Source organism: Mesoplodon bidens (genome assembly GCF_964165515.1).
Source record: "Mesoplodon bidens genome assembly, chromosome: 2".
Lineage (NCBI taxonomy): Eukaryota > Metazoa > Chordata > Mammalia > Artiodactyla > Ziphiidae > Mesoplodon > Mesoplodon bidens.
Genome location: NC_138177.1, coordinates 164,124,205 through 164,146,489, shown reverse-complemented (window position 1 = coordinate 164,146,489; position 22,285 = coordinate 164,124,205). Strand labels below are relative to the sequence as shown.

The 22,285-nt window shown below is 53.2% G+C and overlaps 2 protein-coding genes across 20 annotated transcripts in view; one reads left to right on the top strand and one right to left on the bottom strand.

The window, feature by feature from the left end:
* The window catches only part of EPB41 (erythrocyte membrane protein band 4.1), a 207,104-nt gene extending 194,799 nt beyond the window's left edge, over nucleotides 1-12,305 (top strand). For all 17 annotated transcript variants that reach the window (XM_081217497.1, XM_081217501.1, XM_081217500.1 and 14 more), the window contains 3 exons: nucleotides 5,106-5,186; nucleotides 7,733-7,837; nucleotides 8,493-12,305. In XM_081217497.1, coding sequence (XP_081073623.1) covers nucleotides 5,106-5,186; nucleotides 7,733-7,831 — 180 coding nt within the window. In that variant the 3' untranslated portion in view covers nucleotides 7,832-7,837; nucleotides 8,493-12,305. The remainder of the gene's footprint in view (nucleotides 1-5,105; nucleotides 5,187-7,732; nucleotides 7,838-8,492) is intronic.
* On the bottom strand, nucleotides 11,260-15,906 carry TMEM200B (transmembrane protein 200B). 3 transcript variants are annotated; one of them, XM_081217675.1, is made up of 2 exons: nucleotides 15,838-15,906; nucleotides 11,260-13,277 (listed from the first exon to the last, which is right to left on the bottom strand). In XM_081217675.1, the coding sequence occupies exon 2, from the start codon at nucleotides 13,255-13,257 to the stop codon at nucleotides 12,334-12,336; it is 924 nt and encodes a 307-aa protein (XP_081073801.1). In that variant the 5' UTR covers nucleotides 13,258-13,277; nucleotides 15,838-15,906; the 3' UTR covers nucleotides 11,260-12,333. The 3 variants fall into 3 exon arrangements, with proteins under 3 accessions (XP_081073801.1, XP_081073799.1, XP_081073800.1); XM_081217673.1 differs by lacking the exon at nucleotides 15,838-15,906 and adding an exon at nucleotides 15,270-15,351; XM_081217674.1 differs by lacking the exon at nucleotides 15,838-15,906 and adding an exon at nucleotides 13,690-13,775.
* Between the last annotated feature and the right edge of the window lie 6,379 nt (nucleotides 15,907-22,285).

Genomic DNA, 22,285 nt, shown 5'->3' with positions numbered 1-22,285 from the left:
CCAAGAAGATGATATAACAATTATAAATGTTTATGCACCCAACATAGGAGCACCTCAATACATAAGGCAAATGCTAACAACCAGGAAAGTGGAAATAGACAGTAACACAATAATAGTATGGGACTTTAACACCCCACTTACACCAATGGACATATCATCCAAACAGAAAATAACTAAGGAAACACAAGCTTTAAATGATACAATAGAACAGGTAGATTTAATTGATATTTATAGAACATTCCACCCGGAAGTGGAAGAGTACACTTTCTTCTCAAGTGCACACGGAACATTCTCCAGGATAGATCACATTGGGTCACAAATCAACCCTTGGAAAATTTAAGAAAATTGAAATCATATCAAGTACCTTTTCTGACCACAATGCTATGAAATTGGATATCAACTACAGGAAAAAAAACTGTAAAACCCACAAATACTTGGAGGCTAAAAAATGTGTTACTAAATAACCAAGACATCACTGAAGAAATCAAAGAAGAAATAAAAAAATTCATAGAAACAAATGACAATGAAAACACAGGGACCCAAAACCTATGAGATGCAGCAAAAGCAGTTCTAAGAGGGAAGTTTATAGCAATTGAATCTCACCTCAAGAAATAGAAAAATCTCAAATAAACAACCTAACCCTACACCTAAATCAACGAGAGAAAGAAGAACAAAGAAAACCCAAAGTCAGAAGGAAAGAAATCATAAAGATCAGAGCAGAAATAAATGAAATAGAAATGAAGAAAACAGTAGCAAGGATCAATAAAACTGAAAGATGGTTCTTTGAGAAGATAAACAAAATAGATAAACTCTTAGCCAGACTCATCCAGAAAAAAAGGGAGAGGATGCAAATCAATAAAATAAGAAATGAAAAAGGAGAAATCACAACTGACACCACAGAAATACAAAGGATTATAAGAGACTACTACAAACAACTATATGCCAATAAAATTGACAATCACAAAGAAATGGACATATTCTTAGAAAGGTACAATTTTCCAAGACTGAACCAGGAAGAATTAGAAAATATAAACAGACCTATCACAAGTAATGAAATTGAAACTGTGATTAAAAATCCTCCAACAAACGAAAGTCCAGGACCAGATGGCTTCACAGGCGAATTCTATCAAACATTTAGAGAAGAGCTAACACCGATCCTTCTCAAACTCTCCAAAAATATTGCAGAGGGAGAAACACTCCCAAATTCATTCTACGAAGCCACCATCACCCTGAAACCAAAACCAGAAAAAGATATCACAAAAAAAATTACAGACCAATATCACTGATGAACATAGATGCAAAAATCCTGAACAAAATACTAGCAAACAGAATCCAACAACATACTGAAAGGATCATACACCATCATCAAGTGGGATTTATCCCAGGGATGCAAGAATTCTTCAATATATGCAAATCAATCAATGTGGTACACCATATTAGCAAATTAAGGAATAAAAACCATATGATCATCTCAATAGATGCAGAAAAATCTTTTGACAAAATTCGACATCCATTTATGATAAAAACTCTCCAGAAAATGGGCATAGAGGGAAACTACGTCAACATAATAAAGGCCATATATGACAAACCCACAGCAAACATCATACTCAATGGTGAAAAACTGAAAGTATTTCTACTAAGATCAGGAACATAAAAAAAAAAAATCAGAAATCTCTGGCATTCCTATACACTAACAAGGAAAAATCAGAAAGAGAAATTAAGGAAACAATCCCATTTACCATCACAACAAAATGAATAAAATGCCTAGGAATAAACTACCTAAGGAGGCGAAAGACTTGCACTCAGAAAACTATAAAACACTGATGAAAGAAATCAAAGATGACATAAACAAATGGAGAAATATACCATGTTCTTGGATTGGAAGAATCAATATTGTGAAAATGACTATACTACCCAAAGCAATCTACAGATTCAATGCAATCCCTGTCAAGCTACCAATGGCATTCTTCACAAAATTAGAACAAAAAACTTTACAGTTCTTATGGAGACACAAAGACCCCAAATAGCCAAAGCAATCTTGAGAAAGAAAAACAGAGCTGGAGGAATCAGGCTCCCCAGCTTCAAACTAAACTACAAAGCTACAGTAATCAAGACAGTATGGTACTGGCACAAAAACAGAAATATAGATCAATGGTACAGGATAGAAAGCCCAGAGATAAACCCACGCACATATGGTCACCTTATCTTTGACAAAGGAGGCAAGAACATACAATGGAGAAAAGACAGTCTCTTCAGTACGTGGTGCTGGGAAAACTGGACAGCTACATGTAAAAGAGTGAAATTAGAACACTCCCTAATACCGTACACAAAAATAAACTCAAGGGGCTTCCCTGGTGGCGCAGTGGTTGAGAATCTGCCTGCCGATGCAGGGGACGCGGGTTTGTGCCCCGGTCCGGGAAGATCCCACATGCTCCAGCCCATGAGCCATGGCCGCTGAGCCTGCGTGTCCGGAGCCTGTGCTCCACAACGGGAGAGGCCACAACAGTGAGAGGCCCACGTACCGCAAAAAAAAAAAAACAAAAAAAAAACAAAAAAAACACACACAAAAACAAAACAAAACAAAATAAATAAACTCAAAAAAAAGAGACTCCAAATGGATTAAAGACCTAAATGTAAGACCAGACACTATAAAACTCAGAGGAAAACATAGGAAAAACACTCTTTGACATAAACCACAGCAAGATCTTTTTTGACCCACCTCCTAGAGAAATGGAAATAAAAACAAAAATAAACAAATGGGACCTAAGTAAACTTAAAAGCTTCTGCACAGCAAAGGAAACCATAAACAAGACGTAAAGACAACCCTCAGAATAGGAGAAAATATTTTCAAATGAAACAACGGACAAAGGATTAATCTGCAAAATATACAACCAGCTCATGGAGCTCAATACAAAAAAAACCCAAACAATTCAATTAAAAAAATAGGTGGAAGACCTAAATAGACATTTCACCAGAGAAGACATACAGATGGCCAAGAGGCACATGAAAAGATGCTCAACATCACTTATTATTAGAGAAATGCAAATCAAAACTACAATGAGGTATTACCTCACACTGGTCAGAATGGCCATTATCAAAAAATCTAGAAACAATAAATGCTGGAATGGGTGTGGTGAAAAGGGAACCTTCCTCCACTGTTGGTCGGAATGTAAATTGATACAACCACTATGGAGAACAGTATGGAGATTCCTTAATAAACTAAAAAAAAGAACTACCCTATGATCCAGCAATCCCACTACTGGGCATATACCCTGAAAAAACCATAATTCAAAAAGAGACACGGGGACTTCCCTGGTGGCGCAGTGGTTAAGAATCCGCCTGCCAATGCAGAGGACATGGGTTCGAGCCCTGGTCTGGGAAGATCCCACATGTCACGGAGCAACTAAGCCCAAGCCTGCACTCTAGAGTCCCTGAGCCACAGCTACTGAACCCATCTGCCACAACTACTGAAGCCCATGTGCCTAGAGCCCGTGCTCCACAGCAAAAGAAGCCACCGCAATGAGAAGCCCACGCACCTCAATGAAGAGTAGCCCCACTCGCTGCAACTAGAGGAAGCCTGCGCGCAGCAGCGAAGACCCAATGCAGCCAAAAGTAAATAAATAAATAAATAAATAACCAAAAAAACCCATAAAGAGACACATGCCACAGTGTTCACTGAAGCACTATTTACAATAGCCAGAGCATGGAACCAACCTAAATGTCCGTTGACAGATGAATGGATAAAGAAGATGTGGCACATATATACAGTGGAATGTTAGCCATAAAAAGAAATGAAACTGAATTATTTGTAGTGAGGTGGATGGACCTAGAGTCTGTCATACAGAGTGAAGTAAGTCAGAAAGTGAAAAACAAATACTGTATGCTAACACATATTTATGGAATCTAAAAAAAAAAAATGGTACTGATGAACCTAGTGGCAGGGCAGGAATAAAGACATAGACATAGAGAACGGACTTGAGGACGCGGTGGGGGAGGGGAAGCTGGGGCAAAGTGAGAGTAGCATCAACATATATACACGACCGAATGTAGAATAGCTAGTGGAAAGCAGCAGCATAGCACAGGGAGATCAGCTTGGTGCTTTGTGATGACCTAGAGGGGTAGGATAGGGAGGGTGGGAGGGATATGGGCATATATGTATGCATATGGCTGATTCACTTTGTTGTACAACAGAAACTAACACAGTATTGTGAAGCAATTATACTCCAATAACGATCTATTTTAAAAAAAAGTCAGTTTAAGGGCAGGTGTTGTTGGTATTATTAAGCAACCATATTTTCCAAGCCAAAAATCAGAACTCAGGGTCTCACAGAGAATTTTTATGTCATGTCCAGGATCAAGGCCATGGGAACTGTAGTTTGGATGCTGAAATATTGAAGTTATTAGAATATTGTTTATGGGGGCAAGAGGGACAAAGTATCTAAAATTGGAACTACTCCCAGAAAATCAGAGACAGTCCATGTTTGTGGTAGCACTAGATGAAAAAGCATTTTCTTGTAAATAAGAAATCTAGATTGCTGACCAAGCTCCATCATCAACACACAGATGACTGGAAGCCAGTTACTTAATATGTCTAGACCATGGTTTCCTCATCTGTGAAGTAGGGAAACCTACCTACCCTGGGGAGATTATTTGAGGGTCTTTTGACATCAGTAATATGAAAATGTTTTAAAATAAAGAGCCTAATTTCAAGCTGCATGACGTTTTTTGTTCATAGTCTTCTGATTTGTTTGCCTCTTGAAAACAATCAAAATATACAGGAAAAGAGCAAAAAGGAACACCTGTTTTGTTTACTCAGAAATTCTTTGGTGTTTGGGAGGAAGAAAAAGCTAAAAATAAATAATAGAGAATTATGACTTTCTGTTTAGCTTATTAAAGGTTTTTAGCAATACTAGGGAATAAGCGTGTGCTCATTTTAGCAGGTCCAGCCAAGATTTTGAACAAGTGTGTGAGAAAGCTACCCTATTCAGTACCCAGCAGCAGATTAAAATTTGGAGTATAGTTTTCAGACTAATTTCTTGCTGTTGTTTTGCTGTTTGGGTTTTTCTTTCTTTCTTTCTCATATGGTCACCTCCGTTTTGTTTCAGACTGTAAAAGGTGGGATTTCAGAGACCCGGATTGAAAAGAGAATTGTGATCACAGGAGATGCCGATATTGACCATGATCAGGTGGGAATGCTGAGATCCTGGGCATGGGAGAGGTTCTGGGGCAGGATCACTGATGGACACCGAAATTGGCTTGCAAAAGATAACAGCTTTATCTCCAAGGAGCCCTCTCAGCTACTCTAGCTCTTAATCGAGAAGAAGGACAAAGGGAGTCGGATCACTGAGGCCTGTGGGATGGGGGCCGTAGACTGGAGAAGCAGGGAAGTGTAATGCAAAGAACATGGGCTTTAGACTCAAATCCTAGTTCTTACCATATCCTAGCCCTAACTCCCTAGGCCTCTGTTTCCTCTTCTGTAAGATAGCATCTTCCATCAAGGTTGTTGTGAGAATCAAGTGAGATACAGATGTACATTGTGGGGCATGTGGTGGGCTCCAGGTAAATAGAGCTGTTGCTGTTCAGGGGATATCATGTACCCAAACCTGTGCTGGAGACAGTAGACGATATCAAACCAACATGTGGTCTGTACCCTCAGAGGGGTGAGCTAGAGGGGACACAGTGTCATGGGCTGGAACTCAGGAGACCTGGAACTTGATTTCTGTCCTAGATCTATCACTAACTTGTTGTATGACTCTGGGCAAATCACTTTACCTCCCATATTTTTTTTTTTTGTTCTCTCCTAAAAGAGAGTAGGTTGATCTAGCTAATTTCTGGGCCCTCTGAGTGCTAAAATTCTATGCTTTTATGTTAATTAGGTGCTAATTGTGTGCTTCGAGCAATTAGCAGATAATAAGGTCAGGATTAATGTTCCCAATTCTCTACTGGGTGAGGTTAGAACAGAAAAGCGGGGGTGGAAGAGACTGCATGTAAATGCTTCTGGAATCGTTGACAGGAGTGCTGGAGCAATAGTTCTGTGGCCTTTATGCTGATGCGCTGAGTGCCTTAAAAAAAAAAAAATAGACTGAGCTGCAGTGCTCACAGTTCCCTTGGTAGCAGGGTTGAGACTTAACAGCTGAGAACACCGGGCTGAGGGTCCCAGCAACAAGACTGCAAAAAGCCCAAGTGGGAGGCCTTGCAGTCTATTTGCCCCAGCTCAAGGGATCCTGCTGTGTTACCAGCCTGCACTCACCTACGCGGCCTGATGTGATGTGAGCCCCTGCCACGTGCTCCATCTGTGGTAGATGGCATAGGAAGGTGTTTTGGCTTTGGAGTGAGACAGACCTGGGTTGAATCCTGACTCTGCAACTTACTGGTTGTGTGTCCTTGAGCAAGTTATTTTACTTCTCTGAGCTGTGGTTTTGCCATGTGTAAAATAAAGGTAATCGTAGGTTTCTTTCAGGGTTATTGGGACAAAAGGACAAGCACACTTGATAGCTCAGAGAGGTGCTCCCTCAGTCTCTGAGGCATGAGGGACATGTGGAAGGGATAAGATGTGGTGCACTCTGGATCGGGAGGGGGCACTTTAAGAAGGTGCGGGCTGTCGGAGAGAGAGGGGTGTAGGCCAGAGTAACCAGAGAGGGGGCTTGGGCTGGGCCTTGAAGCGTGAGCAGACTGGTTGAGCAAACAAGCTGAGGGAGGATGAGCAGGGGCCTGTAGAGGTAGCAGTGCCAAGAACGGCTTTCATGGAGTCAAGAGACCAAAAGAGGGATTTCCCTTCTTCCCGTCCCTCCTAGAAGTAGCCTTAAGAGCCAGGGTCAACAGTCAGCTGGTCATATCTAGCTAGAGTCCTTTTTGATGGAGGCCTGTCACTGAGAATCTCATGCCGCCATCCCCCAAAGGCTGTGTTGGGCTCTGCCACCTTGGGGTGCTCTGAGCTTGAGGCTCAGCGACTTGCAGCCCAAGGGGAGTAGTCGTGTCATTGTTCTTCTTTGACTTTCCCTCTGCTCCCTTCAGCTTTTCTAAAATGATCAGAACTCCTCCAGATACTAAAATCGGGTCGTCATCCCTTCCACCTCCCTCTGAAACTAAAAAACAGTGTGGCAAAGAGGAAAGTCTGATAGACTTAAGTGAAAATCCCCATTGTGTTACTTACTAGCTGTGAAACGTTAAGTACTTTAACCACTGAACCTTGGTTTCCACGTCTAAAATATGAAATTAAGGATACTACCTTAATTCATTGAGTTGTTGTGAAGATCAAGTAAATAATAATAAGTAATGTACTTAGGCCAGTATGTGGCATGTCATGGGCCCTCCCACTCTTTCTTCCTTTCTTGTCTCTACTTTAGCCAAAGACATCGCTTCCTTTTTGTAGCATGCTTCTCTATTTTCCTCTCCTGTCCTGAGCTTCCCAGTTACCCTACGCTGAACACAGATTTCACTTTGTTCTTGAGTGAATCTTCCCAGAGCCACCCAGGCTGTCACCCCTCCAGGCCCTCCCTGATTCCTTGAAGACAGCTCTAAGCTTTCCCTGTGTCTGTGTTTTTAGTCCAGGAGCCTCCCTAAGCAGGATGGGGCGGGCACGGCCATCATCAGCTTGGCTTAGCCTACATGCTGCTCTGGTTCTGTAGACAGAAAGATTGAACTTGCCAGAGAAATGGTGTCCTATGGCCCCTGCCTCTTTCACCAGCCAGGCTGCTTTCTGCCTGATGGGCATTGTTTCTGTCTTTCTCAGGTCCTCGTACAGGCCATCAAGGAGGCAAAGGAGCAGCACCCAGACATGTCAGTGACCAAGGTGGTCGTCCATCAGGAAACCGAAATCTCTGAGGAGTGAGCTCAGGTATGGGCCATCCTTGTGGAGTGGAGCCATCCCCCCAGAGGTGTCCACACTGGGACTTGATAAACTGAAGGCAGAGGAAGGCTGAGGAGGAGGGTGTGGGACGTTATTAAGTATCTGGCTCCAACTAAAGCAGCTAGGTCTCCTCCTGCCCTCAGCGGTGCCAGCAGTGACGGGGTGGAAGAGATACACCAAACGTGGATGTAAATCCCACCCACCTCTTGAATCTTCACGCGTCCTCCTGCTTCTCCACCTCACTTCCCCCCACTTCTCCCTGCCGCCCTACTCTCTGCTGTCACAGGCCTCTCTGAGCCTAGACCTGGGAGGGCCAAAGGAGAAGAACAAAACCAAGCAAAGCAGCACTAGCTGTCTGGAAATGAGGGTTTGGGGGATAGAAAAGAAAGGGCTGAAGCTCTGGGGCCAGACTAGAGAGTTGGAAGCAGGATAGCTGCCTTTTGGGAGCCAGGGTTCCAGATAAAGTCATGCCTACAAGTAGTTTACAAATAACTTGAAGAAGCCATCAATCACCAGGTAGGATGGGGCCCTGTAAAACCGCTCAGGCCCTGATTGTCACTTGTGGCCACAAGAACTTGGCACTGGGACTGGGTAGCAGTCTCCTTTGCGGGATTGTAAAACTTTGCTTCTTTCTTTCCTCTAGGAACTGTCCTACCCTCCCCCCTCCCCCGACTCCCTGCCCATCTTCCATTCCAGAGAAAACCAGCAGAATGATAAAGAAGCTAACCTGCAATAGTCAGACTTCAGACTTTTAAGATGATTGATTCTAAACCACCAGAAAAGCAATTTCATTTTCTATTTGGAGTTTATACCAAGAAAGTCTTCTAGATATCACTGATCCTTTTGAATACATTTTTCTATATTGTGATACCAGAAATTGTTCAACTTTTCACTCTTTGGACTGTTTTTAAAGAGCCTTTTGTTTTTTTATGGGGTCGTTTGTAACCCCTTCAGCCCAGCCTCTCCCCATTTATACTGACAGGGTCCACAGCATTCTTCGGGAAATCCTCCAATGACTCCGTCAGCTGTGTTGGGGGACAAAGCCAGCTTAGTGGGGCTTCCCTGCTCCTCCCCTAGTTTATACCCTTTAGATGGCAGCAGAAACTTCATAAACCAGCCCTTTCTCAGAGCCAGTGATGTAACTTTATCAGAATGTCAGGCAGGGCGGCTGCCCTGATCCAGAGACCCCAGGAAGATGTCCCTGTCCCTTTGCTGAGGGTGGTTTGGTGAGGCAGAGGCCTCTGCTAAGAATGTAGTATTGTTTTCCTTCCTCTCTCCTGTTCTTTCTTTTTGGAGCTTCTTTAGATCAAAGACATAAGAAGTTGCTTCAGATATATCTGATACTGTGAATGTTTGAACATATCCGTGGCCTTCACCTTCCTGCCCTCCCTCCCCTTTTACCTCATCAGAAGCAGTGGCTCTGCTAAGTGCTCCCCCCACCTCCCATCTCAGGAGAGACCAAAACTCACAGAAAAATAGGCACTTTGGGCCAAAAGCACTGACCACACATTTTTAGTGGTGATTTGGACAAAGAAAGTTGACGAGATTTTTTTAAAGGTTTTCTAGTTCTGGGAATGTGCACTTCACACAGGGGAGTGGTGGAGTTTACCTCAGTTGGATCCTGCTAAGAAGTATTTCCAGGAGACCATCCCTGAGCCTCTCTCTTTAATCCTGGGGTAAGAAAGGATGTGACTGAGAGAGGAGGCGATCGTGGTCCAGACCGGCCCCTACCTGCAGATACCCTTCTGGAGCGTGGGAATTGGCTTTTAGGGGCCACGCTCCCCACAAAACCCCACTTGACAAGGGGTACAAACACCAGCTCCACTCATCCCCACTTGCCATCTGAGGTCTGTCAGGTTTTGTGGCTTGATGTTTGTGGTGGGTTTGGGTTTAATTTTTTGTTTTTGTTTTTGAAAATGAGGACTGATGTCCCCAATTCCACTATTCCTGGTAAAGATTAGGGGACATTTTTATTCAGTAGCGCTTCTCTTATCTTCCAGCTTGCTTCCCACAAACAGATCTACCTACAAGTTCTTAGAATCCTGATTCTAGGACAGAAAGTGAGCTTCCTGAGGTGGACAGCGGGTCCCCGTCAGCAGTGGCTGGGGGCTGCAGGGCGGTGAGCAGGAGAGAAGTCTACAGCCTCTGCTCCTGGCCCTCAGCACGTCTCCGGAGTCTCTGCTGGCTGAGCTTTGTTTAGACGAACTCAGTTGGTTTGAACTGATTTCACGAGTGTGCGTTTTTCTCTTAGTACTTACTTGAGACTGTTACTAACCAACAGGTAGCTCTCTCTGGGCAGGGACAGGAAGAGCTCAGGTGGGATATGTGACAGGCTTGTAGGGGAAGGAGAGTGTCCTGTCTCAGGGACAGACAGCATGGGACATACAGTCTGGAACGATGGGGCTTTCCAGGCCGTGCCCAAGCCCGAGCTTTGTTGCCCAGAGCGGTGGTGAGGTTGGAAATCCAGCTCACATCAAATAGGCTTGCGATGTGAGCTCACTTGCCAGTGGCCAGCTGTCCTGCTGGAAGAGCTGCTGGAGCTTGCAGAGCTGCAACCTGTGGAATGAAGTTGGGGAAAGGAAGAGGGCACAGCATGCACGTCAGGAACCTGGCACGCTGAGTATCCTGTGCCGTCCAGGTCAGTATGGCCACTTTCACTGCCTAGGACCACAAATCAGGGGCCTGAACTTCCCCTCAATCTGTCACCAACTCACTTCACCCTGCTTCCTTGTCTATAAATTGGACCAGAAGACCTCCAGTGCCCTTCTGGCGCTGAGAAGCCATGATTTGGACAATCCAACACGAGGGGTGTCCTTCCAAGCCTCTTTCCTTTTCCTCCCTCTCTGGTTACAGAACTTGGGGTTTGGCAATTGTTTGGATCTTTTTTTTCTTCCTGCAACTGTGTGTGTGCGTGTGTGTGAAGAAAAACAGACTGTCCAGGTGGAAATGGTGAAGAGGGGAGAAGAGTTCATTTCCAGTGTCAACAACTTGGCAGTTTTCCTAAAGTGACTCAGACACAGCACAGGAACAACTCGCACTGCAATTTTATTTTTATCTCACTTCAGAAACAAAGATTTCTTCCAAGCCATGTGAGGTCTCTGCCACCCACCTACCCAACCCACCCACAAAGCAGGACCTGAATTTATCCGCTGAGGGCCCACAGAGCCTAGCTGCAGGAACCTGTCAGGGAATCTCTGCCCGCCCCCAGCCCCCCACCGTGTGTTCTGCGGGGCAGCTGAGGGTGAGGGAGCAACAGTCCACCTCGGGAAATGGAGCCAGGGCTATGGCCTGACCAATACCAAGGAAGGCTCGTGGGAAATACCTGTCCAGGATCTTAGCCCCAGGCTGGTTGGTTTTACAGATCTCTCTCAAATGTTTTATTTTGGTGACAAAAATGAAGGAGCTTTGTAAATTAAAAAAAAAAAATTATGAATCATATCAAGTAGTTGTTTACATTTCTTGACAAAATAGGAACTATGCCAGCCGAATCAAATTGGCAAAATCCTTAGATTAAATAGGCAATAATTAGATCTGCCGTTTTGGCCTTTTGTAGTTAGAGAAGTGGTGGTAGTGTTTAGATACTGTTTGGTCTTGCTTCTTCTTGTATTGCATTTTTCAATAAACTTTAAAAAAAAAAAAAAAAGGACTGACTGTGAAGATTGATCAACTTTTAAAGTTCTCTTACCGGCAACTCGGGAAAAATTAAACGTGTGACAGGAAGACCCAGATCCAAGCCATTTTCTAAAGCTGTCCACATTGACCAAAATGCAGTTTCAACATATAAAAGGATTTCTGGGAACCGGCATATGCTTTTTGCCAACTGGAGGGAAATTTCGTGGCACAGGCCATGACAAAGGAGAGAAAGGGGGCTTCTCAGACCTCTTTGGGGAGGGGCCAGACACTCAGTATGAAGGCATTGGCAGTAGTGTAGCCCTCGTGGGATATACCCTGCATGGCTGAGCGGGGAGGGGTTGACGTGGTAGGAGTTAAAGGCTCAGTCTCCATCCCAGATGGCCGTGGAACATCTCAGCTCCACCCCATTGCCCGTCTTCCCAGAGGCCCAAACCCTATCCCAGCCTGTAACATCACAACCTACCTTCCAAGTCTTAGGGTCCTTGCCCACAACTTTGGGTTTGCCAAGACACCAGATAAATCTCCCAGTCACCCTGGCCTTGACCTCCAGCCCCCTCAGGTACCTGTCCAGGGCTAAGGCCACTTTTGGAGGCTGAAGGAATTCCTAAGGCTGAGTCATGCTGGTCTCCAGATTCCACGTTAAAACACATTCTCTCCGGTCTTTTGAACCCTTGTGCAGTCGGCATTTCTCTGCCGACATGCAAGTCAGGATGCCTTAGCAGCTGCTGGGGCCAGAGCATCCATCCCCAGTCTGGGATGTGACTGAAGCATCTACTAGACATTGGGACTCCCAGTCCTAGTCCTGTACCATGGTCCATGCTGCAGCCTCATAGCAGGCTGTCCCCTGCTCCTCAGACCCGGGCCCCCAAGTCCCCTCCTCCTCCCAACTTGGCGTAACCCCCCAGACTAAGGCGGTCCAGCCGTGGCCAGCTTCGGTGAGCACAATCCCGAGCTGCTGGGGCCCTAAGCAGGAGCTCCCCGAGGCCCAAATCCAGAGACTTGGAATGTTCAATGCAGGAACCAGAGGGCTGCACGGTGATAATCACATGGCCAGTCTGGGTCCGTGGACCCCAGGGTGGGTGCAGCCCTGGGCCCTTCAGCGGGTAACTGTTGAGCAGGGCAGGTAACCCCAAGCGAGGATTAGCAGGTTCTGAACGCAGACTCCGCACTGACGGGACTGGTGAGGTACCCCGACGCGGGGACAGGTCCCAGCTTTCTGGCTCCACGCAGCCTATGGCTCTGGGAGTCCTGGGGCCGGGGCTGGGGAGGAGAGCGCAGTCCCAGCCCGGGCCGTCCGGGGGTCGGAGCGCCTGAGCCCGCAGCACCCCCTGACGAAGCCGTCGCGTCTCCAAGTCTCGGTTCTCGTAGAGCAGCGTGTTGGCGCAGATGAACACGAACAGGCCGACGCCCATGACTACGGGCCCAAGGAGTCGCAGCCGCTCGTGCGGGCCGTGGGCCCGGCCGGCGCCCCGACCCTCGCGCCGCAGCTCGCTCAGGGGGGGCGCGCTGGCGTTTGCAGCCCGGGGCCCCGGGACCCCGGCGCGGTGCGGCCAGTAGCCGGCCACTGCGATGCCCATGCCCACCAGGACCACGAGCGCCCCCAGCGCCGCGAACGCCCCCGACGGCGAGCGCAGCCGCAGCCGCGCCCGCACCCGCAGGGGCTCGGGCGGGGAGCGCGGGCGCCGGCGGCGGCCCAGGCGGCGGCCCAGGCGGGAGACGCGGCCCTCGGGGCTCCTCCGCACCTCCCCGCAGTCTCCGGGGCTCCCAGCCGTCATCTCTCAGTCGTCTTGGCGCTCTGCGGAGAGAAGGTGGGAGGCAGGGACTGAACCGACGGGCCTACGGTCGGAGCGCCAGGTCGGGGGCCCACATCCGGGAGGGAAGATGGGGCTGCCTGGCCCAGGACGCTTGGAGATCCCTGGCGGCCACCCCCGGATTTTCCCGGGCTGCGAGGCGGGGAGCCGCCCCCGCTCGGGTTTTCCGCAGCGGAGCTCCGAGCCAGGGACGCGCGGCAGAAGCCGGAGTTGGCCGGGCCCGCGGGCGGAGACCAGGGAGTGGGTCGCGCGCGGGCTGCTCCTTGGCGCGTCCTTGGCTGCGGGGCTCCGGCCGCCTGCGCCCTCTTGGCCAGCTTGCGGGTCCCGGGCCTCGGGAGGTGTGGGGCCCCCGGCAGCGGAGTCTCCAGGGTAAGCCCCGCCCGAGCTCGAGCTCACCCCCGCAGGTGGCTGCACCGTAGTAAAGGAGGGAGGGGGCACTCAGCCGCCCGGGTCCGCTGGGGTCGCTCGCGGGCCCCACCTCCCCTCTGCTGCGCTTCAAGTACCGCAGGGAAGGAAGGAGCGGGTGTCGCGGCCTCCAGCCTCTTCCTATCCACCTCCTCCTTCCAGACCTCCTCAGTCAGCACTGAAGCTGCAGCAAGAGAGACTTGAGCTAGACTCCGAGAAGACCGCTCTGACCAAAACAAGTGGCAGACTTGGCCCAGGATTTCTTTAAACTCCGCGAAGAAGAGGCCGCCCCCTCCTCCAGCGGCCGGGCTAACGCCAGGGCAGGAAGCAGGGGGCTGCGGGTGCCGGGCGCCGGGCCTTGCCAAGTGAGCTCCCCTCCTGGCTCTCCTGTCAGCCCGGGCAACGCTGTTCCCCCAGGTTGCAGCGTTTCCAATTCGGGCTCCTCGGGATGAAACATCCCCCTTTCCAGCCGCCTGGCCTCCTTTCCGGACTCCTCCGCCCGAGGCCTCAGTGGCCCGCGTCCCGGCCGGAGCAGCGCCGCCCTTGCACCTCTGGCTGCCGCAGGGTCTGGGCCGCCCGGCTTAAGCCCCTCCCGGCTGCTGGTGCGGCCTGGCCTGCGGCCTGAGGACTGAATCTGGGCCGGGCAGGAGTCGCGGGGCTGCGTGTGGTGTGGACCCCCACGGAAGGGAGGATGTGGGAGGAAACGGTGCCCCGGCCGGGGCGCTCCGGCCTTAGGAGAGGAGGGTTAGCACGTCGCTGTCCAGTGGTGCATCCTCACTGCCCCAGTCTGGTTTCTCCACAGCTGCAACGCTGGAACCCGTAGTCGAGGCCCCAGGAAGGAGGCCTTGTTACCCCACTCACTCCCCATTCGCACCCCCGAAGCTCAAAGCAGGACACCCCATCCCTGCCTCCGACAGGAGCGCTGAAGGCCCAGGGCCTAGCATAGAGCCCCGGCGTCTTCCGCGTCCAAAGCCTGGTGTTCACAGAGGGAAACTGCGGCCGGGAGAGGCGGAGGGGCCTGCCAGGGTCATAGGCCACACAGGACGGGGGCTCTACTAGGACCCAACGCTGGGCACTTCTCTGCTCAGCCCCGGGAGCGTCCTGGGAGGAGGTGAACCCCGTTCCCCACCCCGGTTTCTGAGTGTGGAGCCCTTTCCCCAGCCCCAAACTGGAGAAATGACCACCCCGCCCCAGGCCAGAGCTGGCGCTCCGGCCCCAGCTCCGGAAAGGTCACCCCTGAGCCACCGCGGGTCCTGGCGGGAAGGGAAGCGGAGGCTTGCAGAGAGATGGGGACATGCTCGGAGACCCTGAGACTCTGGAGGGCGTGAGTCGACGCTGGGGACCCCGGAGAGGCAGAAACTTGGAGACACAGTCCGAAGGTCCCATGTCTCGGGAAGTTGCTCGGGGCTGGATCCCGGACACTCCGGGGTCCCGCCTCCCCGCGCGTCCATACTCCGGGGAAAGGGGGAACCGGGCTCCCGACCCCCCACGCAGCGCCTATCTGGAGGGAGAGGCTAAACAAAAAGTTGGGGAAAGTGGGGGACGAACCCCAGGCTCCTAGTTTTGCTCACCTGGTGCCTCCGTACCCGGCTGGGTCCGGGTCAGTCCGCGCGCCGCGGCTCGCGGCACTGCCGCGGTCTCCTAGGAATCCCGGCCCCGGCCCCGCCCCCTGGCCCGGCCCCGCCTAGCGCTGCCCTGGCCCCGCCCCCCTGGAGCCCCAGGGACAGTCTGGCCGGGGCCCGGCCAGGCCCCACGGCTGGAAGGAGGCAGCGACTCAAGTCTGAGGCTAGCAGGTAAGCGCTGTGTGCGCGCCCGGTGACTCGGAGGATCCGGGGGCTCGAGTCCCCCGCTAACGTCGTTCAGAAGGCCTGGGAGGGCGCCCTCTTCCCACGTGCGGAAACTGAGACCCCTGCCCAGCCCCACAGCCTGAGCGAGCAGACAGGATTCGAAGCCCGCACGCCCTCCCCCGTCTCGCAGAGTCCCTCCTTCCAGTCGCCCCGGAGAGGAATCTGGGGTCATCTGAGAGCCTACAGATGCCCAGCGCCGTCCGGGGAGCTTCCGGGAGGAGGTGGCCGGAGTTCCTGCTCCGCCCGACCCTACTATCTGAACCTTCCTCTGTTTGAACCTCACTGCCTTCACCTGTAGAATGGGCATAATGGTGTCTGCCTCGCCAGATGCTGAGAGGTGAAAATCCGGCGTTGAGGGCTGGGCGCACAATACGGGCGCAGCCCGGGGTAAGCCCACGAGCGCTTAATGAAGAGTGATCACGTGGGGGGGGAGGGTAAATAGAGATGAACCAGGTTCTCAGAGTTGATTGAATCGAATGGAGTGTCGTGGGTCCTGCCGGTCTCCCTAACCTCCCCGAAGATGTGCCCAAGCGGGAATGGGGAGGCGGTGCTCGTCCCAAATCAGAAGGAGGGTTCGGAGGTCCGCGGCTCCCCCTGCGGACCGGCCCGAAGCGGGTAGCCCAACTTTCGTGCCCCGCCCGCCCCCAGAGGCAGGAATGTGGAGCGGAGCCATGGGGGTCGGCCGGCGGCCCAGTTTCCATGATGCGGGGGGCGGACTCGGAGGAGGAGGAGGGGTGGTGCGGGCAGATTGCCAGCCTCAGCGCCGGCCCCCCCCCCTCACTCCCGCAGCCCAGCCGGGCCCCTCGGGAGGAATTTCCGGCCTGGGATTCATTATAACCCGCCCCTCCCCCCGGCCGCGGAGACCCCCCGGCACGCGGGGCGCTAGCGGAGGGGGATGGGCGGTAATGAGACCCTGCTGTGCGCCCGGGGCGGGGAGAGGGAACTCGAGGAAGTCGCCGGCCTGGGCCACCCAACCCCGCTGCGCGTGGCAGAGTCAGGTCCCGGAGCCACACTGCACAGCTGGGCCTCGAACCCAGGCTCCGGCCCTCTGGCTCGGCGGAGGAGACCAGGGGTGGCATCAGCGACCCCGGGAGCCCCGCTCCCGGCGACCGGACATCCTCCGGAGCGACCGAGGCCACCGCTGGGGGCGGGGCCTCCTCCGGTGGGCCGACCGCGAGGATGCCAGGGTCCCCGAGGAGGCCACAGTGGGTGGGGTCGAGCCTCGGCTCCCGAGGCCTCATCCCTGCGGGTCCGAGAGCGAGGCCGCGGTCGCCTTCCTGCCGCCCGCGCAGCACGCAGGGCTCCTTCGGCCTGAGCTCGCGTCCGGGCTGTTGCCTGGGCTCCACTGAGGCAGCGGCCTCCTTCCTGCCTCCTCCCACTTCTTGCCTCCGCTGTTTCCTTTTCTGGAGACCCCTTCCTTCCTCGCTCTGCGCTTGTCTACTCCTCACACACTGACCCCACCTCCGCCCTCTCAGCACTTCCCCAACACCCCACCCGACACCGCTGCCCCTCCCCGCTCACTGCTCTTCCTGGGAAAGACCAACGCTAGAGGCCAAAGCCCGACGGTCCCCCTACTCCACCTGCCCTGGCATTTACCACTTGCTGCTCCTGCCTGCCCCTCCCGGCTTTCCCCGTCCTCAGCGCTCTGCCGTCCCAGTGCTGGGGCTTCTTCCATCCTCGGCCACAAGGCGCGCCGCGCTTCCAGCAGCCAGCCACATCCCTGGGCCCCGTGATCAGCCCCATTGCTGCTCCTTCCGTTCCCCCCACTTTGTGAACGGCCCCACCCCCACCCTAAGGCCAACCACACCGGGGGTCACCTTAGGCTCCTTCCTCTCCTCGTTCTGTCTAATCCATCAAGTCAGGCGGACCCTGCTCTTGGGATCTCCCATTAGCCGCTTTCTCCGGCCCCAGGGCCCCTGTCCCTCTGCAGACCCTCCTCGCTGTTCCACAGGGAGGCACCAAGCATCCTTCTACACGGAATCTGCACCCATCACTCACTCCCTGCTTCAGTCCCTCAGTGGCTCCCCAGTGTTGTCCAAGTGGAGTTTAAATCCCTTCTTATCTCCACTCACTGGCCCTGGCCTCTCACACTCCTGCCTCCTGGATAGCTGAGCTTCTTTCCATCCCCAAATCCTCTGTGTTCTGGCCTCTGCACTTGGCACCTGCCTTGCCTTCTATAACGAGAACCTTCTCCCCTGCTCGTCCCCTTGGCTCCTACTCATCCTTCAGACCTGCCCTGGGCTTCCTCTAGGCCCCCAGCCCAGCCCCTCCTCTAGCTTTCCATTACACACCCCCCACACACGAGCCTCCCCCGCACACGAGCCCCCCCCCCCCGCCCCGCAGTAGCACTGCACACGGGTGAACTGAAGTCAGTGTTTGGGAACTGAGTCTGTTTCCTGCCTGTGTTCCCTATGGCCATGAACTCTGAGGGGCAGGACTCGGCCTGTCTTGCTCACCCCTGGAACCCTTTGCCCAGCTCAGTGCCTGCCCACAACTGGCCCACAACCGTCCCTCGGCTCCCCCACCCCTGGAGCCCCTCCTAATTTCCACCCCTGGAGCCCCAGCTCAAGCGACAGGAGGTAAAGAGGACTTTTCCCCATCTGTAAAAAAGCAGAGAGTAATATTCCCAGTGTTGTTTTCAAGATTAGAGTACACATGGGCAGCATCTGGCACAAAGTGGATGTCCACTGAACAGCCGCTCCCTCCTCTGACCATGGGTATCAGGCCCAGAGCAGTGTTTGGGGGCTGTAGAAACCTTCCCTGGTCATTTGGGGTGATCAGGGAGAGAAGGGTCCCCCTTCCTAGACATAACCCCTTTTAATTCTCTTGAGGGCTCTGGGAGGTCAATGTTATGCCCAGTTTACAGATGAGGCTCAGAGAGGCAAAGAGACCTGCACACCAACACACAGCCAGACTGATGAGTGCCCCCTGATCCTCCACAGAGGGACGTCCACTGGTGGTTTGGCCCTGTGGACGTGCAGGTGTGTAGACAGCCAGTGTCTCAATATTGGGACACTGATCCCTTCCCGAATGTGCTCTGGCCTCTGTGTGACCTGGGCCCCTTCACTTCTGAACCAGGAGGGGCCTGGACGAGCTGTCCACTAGGGACCAGGGTGGTCAGCATGCTGCCCGGAAGCTTCTCTGTGAAGGCAGGGAACCAGACACAGTGACCCTGAGGTCCCTGCCTAACTGAGGCTCCATGTCCTTTCCAGAAGCCACTACGGGGAGGGAGCAGCTGTCACCTTCTGCATGTCACAGTCCCATCCTGGGGCCATAGATCAGCAGGACCTGGGAATCCATCTTCTCTCATCTTCACTTTAGGAACAGCCAAGCTGGCTGGGGCTGGGCTGCCCTGGATTTCCTGCCCAAGCCCCAGGGGTTTCTAAAACCATCATAGCCCTGTGCCAGCATGGCTCCCCTGCAGCAGGACCTCAGTAAGAATTCAGAACCCGGGTTCAAGAAGAGAGAGCCTGGCTCTGGGCCCCAGGTTTGACTATGCTGCTCAATCCTTTGCTGGGTGCCCTTGGCCACATCACAGCACTCTTGCACAGCCCCTGCCTCTGTAACATGTCCTTCTCAGGAAGGGTTGGTGTGCCAGTTCAGTGAGAACCAATGGGCAGGTAGAATCCAGAAGCCCAGTGCTGCTGCCCCATTTTACACGGATGGAAACCAATGGCCCGAGAGGGGCGGTGCCTCGACCAGGGTGACCCAGCTGGTAAGTGGCAGAGCTGGGCTTCAAGCCCCACAGTCACAGGTCCCACTGGGGCTCAGGCCCTCGGAGGATTCTGGGATACAAACCCCAAGTCTATCTCCTCTCACCCATGGAAGCGCTCAGCTGGGCAACTGGGCTCCTCACTGGGTGTCTCTGGGCCACTAAGGGAGAATGAGCTCCCCGTCTCCACTGCCTTCTGCAGCCCAGAGAAGAGTCTGGGTGACACTTGGAGGGCAGGGAGCTGAGACCCTCCTGGGGACAGAGCGAAGCCAGCCTCCCACCTGAGCCCCTAGGCAGAGGGATAACAGAAGGAATGTCACCATTGCGCTGAGCTCCCCCTGGCTACCAGGCCCTTTATACCCGTTACCTTCATAAGTGTGCAAGGCAGCCGCGAGAGTGAGGTGCCACTATCACCCCATGTCACACGTACAGAGACAGGTTCAGCGAGGTCCAGGCTTGCCTCTGGTCACACAGCTGGTCAATGGCAGAGCCGGGGATGGAACCGGGTTTTAACCACAATGCTACACAACCTCGCACTAGCCCTGTGACTGCAGCCACGTCAGTTCACCTCTTTATGGCTCTTGTTTCCTCCTCTACAAAATGGGGACAATGGTAGCAACAATTCCAAAGGGCTATAATGAGGATGGAGCCCCATGCTAGGGTTTTTCTGGCCTTTAGCTGGTTCTTGCACCTATAAAATGTGAAGCTGCGGCTAGCGATTGTATCTTAGCCACCTCCTCTGGGCTGGCTCTTGGGGACCAGGGAGGACTCAGCCCTGGCCTCATCCAGATGCTTCAGGGGTTGGGGTAAACAGATCATCCACCAAAAACTGAGGAAGCAGCAGCTGATTCCATGTGGGGTGGGGGGCAGGCAGCAGGGAGGACTTCATGGACGAGGGAGTATTCCCACTGGGTCTCAGGGTCAGGGTAGTTTTCCAGGCTGCAGAGCGGGAAGATATTCCAGGCAGCATGCAGACAACCTGGAGACGTGGACAGGGGGTCAGGTGCTAGAGGGGGAGCGGGGGATGGGATGAAAGGGGGTCAGGGCCAGATTGCAGAGCATCTCAAACACAAGACTCAGGATGTAGGGCTCAACCCCCTGGCACTGCGAGCCATGGGAGGTTTTAAAGAGGAGTGGCTTGACCTGTATATACCTGGGAAGGACTTTACAGACTGTCAGTATGGGACCCAGAATTTTCTCCAAGAGCACAGAAGAGCAGTGGCATGACGTGGAGCTCGAGGCTGACCCAGGAGCAGGTGTAGGGTTGGGAAACTTACCACCTACAGAGGGAGATGAGGCCCGAGGCAGCCATGGGAAAAAGGATCTCTAAACAGCAGTCCCCTACCTCCCAGGTCCTATGGCTCTGTCTCCGAAGCCAGCTGCTTTGGCCACCTCCCACCCTGACCCCTCCCAGTTCCCTTGCTTTACCCCTGCCGTAGTCCCCTGGGGCCCTCCTCACCTCTTTCAGAGACAGGAGTGAAGGAAGATGGAGAAGGAAGTGATTTAGAGCAGAGCCCGGCCCCAGGGCACATGGCCACACTCAGCTCTAAGGGAGGCTGGGAAGTGGATATTGGGAGACAGCTAGGAGTTCTTGCCACAGAAACAGCAGGGACGTGGCACCTCCATTTGGTGACAAATCACACTGCAGATGAGGCAGTGGCTCCACACCACTGGTAGTGGGGGTAGGGAGCAGAGGCTGGCCCCTCTGGAGCCTGGGATTCAAGGCGAGAATCCTGCAGGGCAGGCGCCTTGGTCAGGGGAGCCTTGGGGTTGGCAGCATGCCCAGCCAGCCATCCTCCCACCCTTTGTGCCAAGAAAAGCCAGGGACCAGTGGGGACTCTCTGTCTGTCCATCTACGTATCAGTCACCCCAGTCCTGCAGACAGCAGCTCTTCAGGCTCTCAGATCATATGGTCCAGTTTCTCCCACCCCTGCACTGCAACCCTGGACTGGTGCCAGTTCTGTCTGCAACATGGGGTCAAGTGCCAGAATCCAGAGATCTTGAATGCAATGCTTTGTAAATTGTCAAAATAAAGTAACAGGCTCAGAGAGGGTGAGTGACATGTCCAAGGTTACACAGCCTGATGATGAGTCTAGGCACCCCAATTCACCCTCCACCAACTCAGTGAGGCAGGACTCCAGTTCTAGGGGGCGATCCTCTGCCTCCGAGCCATGCGGAAGGCTTGGTACCTAGGCCCGAGGCAGGGGGAGACGAGAAACATGTAGGAGACACCGCAGTGGAGTCGGGGAGTCGCTGGACCGGCTGCTCCAGAAAGCCTGGATGCGGCGGGCCTGTGTAGGCGCCTCCTGGCGGCGAGGCCCCGTCACTGCGCCCAGGCCACCGGCTACCCCTGCGGGTCCAGGCGCTGCCGCACGTGGAGCAAAGTGGGGGCCCAATCCCGCCTCTCCGCTGACTCCCCACGCGGTGATCCTGGGCGCGCAGGTGTCCGCCTCGGGCCCTCATCGGGAACCTGGGGTCGCCGGCCTTCGGTCCTCACGGATGAGCTCCCTGCAAACCGCAGGCTGCCTACGACATAAAGGATTCCGCCCGGGGAGGTCGGGGGAGGGGGAGGACACGAAAGGGCGTGGCTGGACCGTTGGGGACGAAGCCGGGTGAGGGCGTGGGGCGGAGGGTGGAGTGAGACTCACCCGGCGTGGGAGCCTCTGCGATGTCCTAACGGCCCAGTGAGGGCATCACTAGCCCGTCCCCGCCCTACAATCGGCTCGGAGACACGAAATGGTACCGACAGAGCTTGGCAGGACCCCAGGACTGCCTGGTCTCTGCCCAAACTCTGGCCCTGGACTATTTGCCCGGGGCTCGGCTGTGCCCCTGCCCACCCCCTCGCTTGCCTAGCCGGGTCGCTAGCTCGGGCGTGCAGCCCAGGCCTGCAGAAGTTCGCTTTTTCATCAGACAGGTCGCACATCCTTTGACGTTTATGGTGACTATTTCCCCACTGCAGAGGGGACAGAAGGCCCAGGGCGCTCCCTCCCTTACAAGTGCCCTGTCCGCCTGTCTTCACCTCACTTGC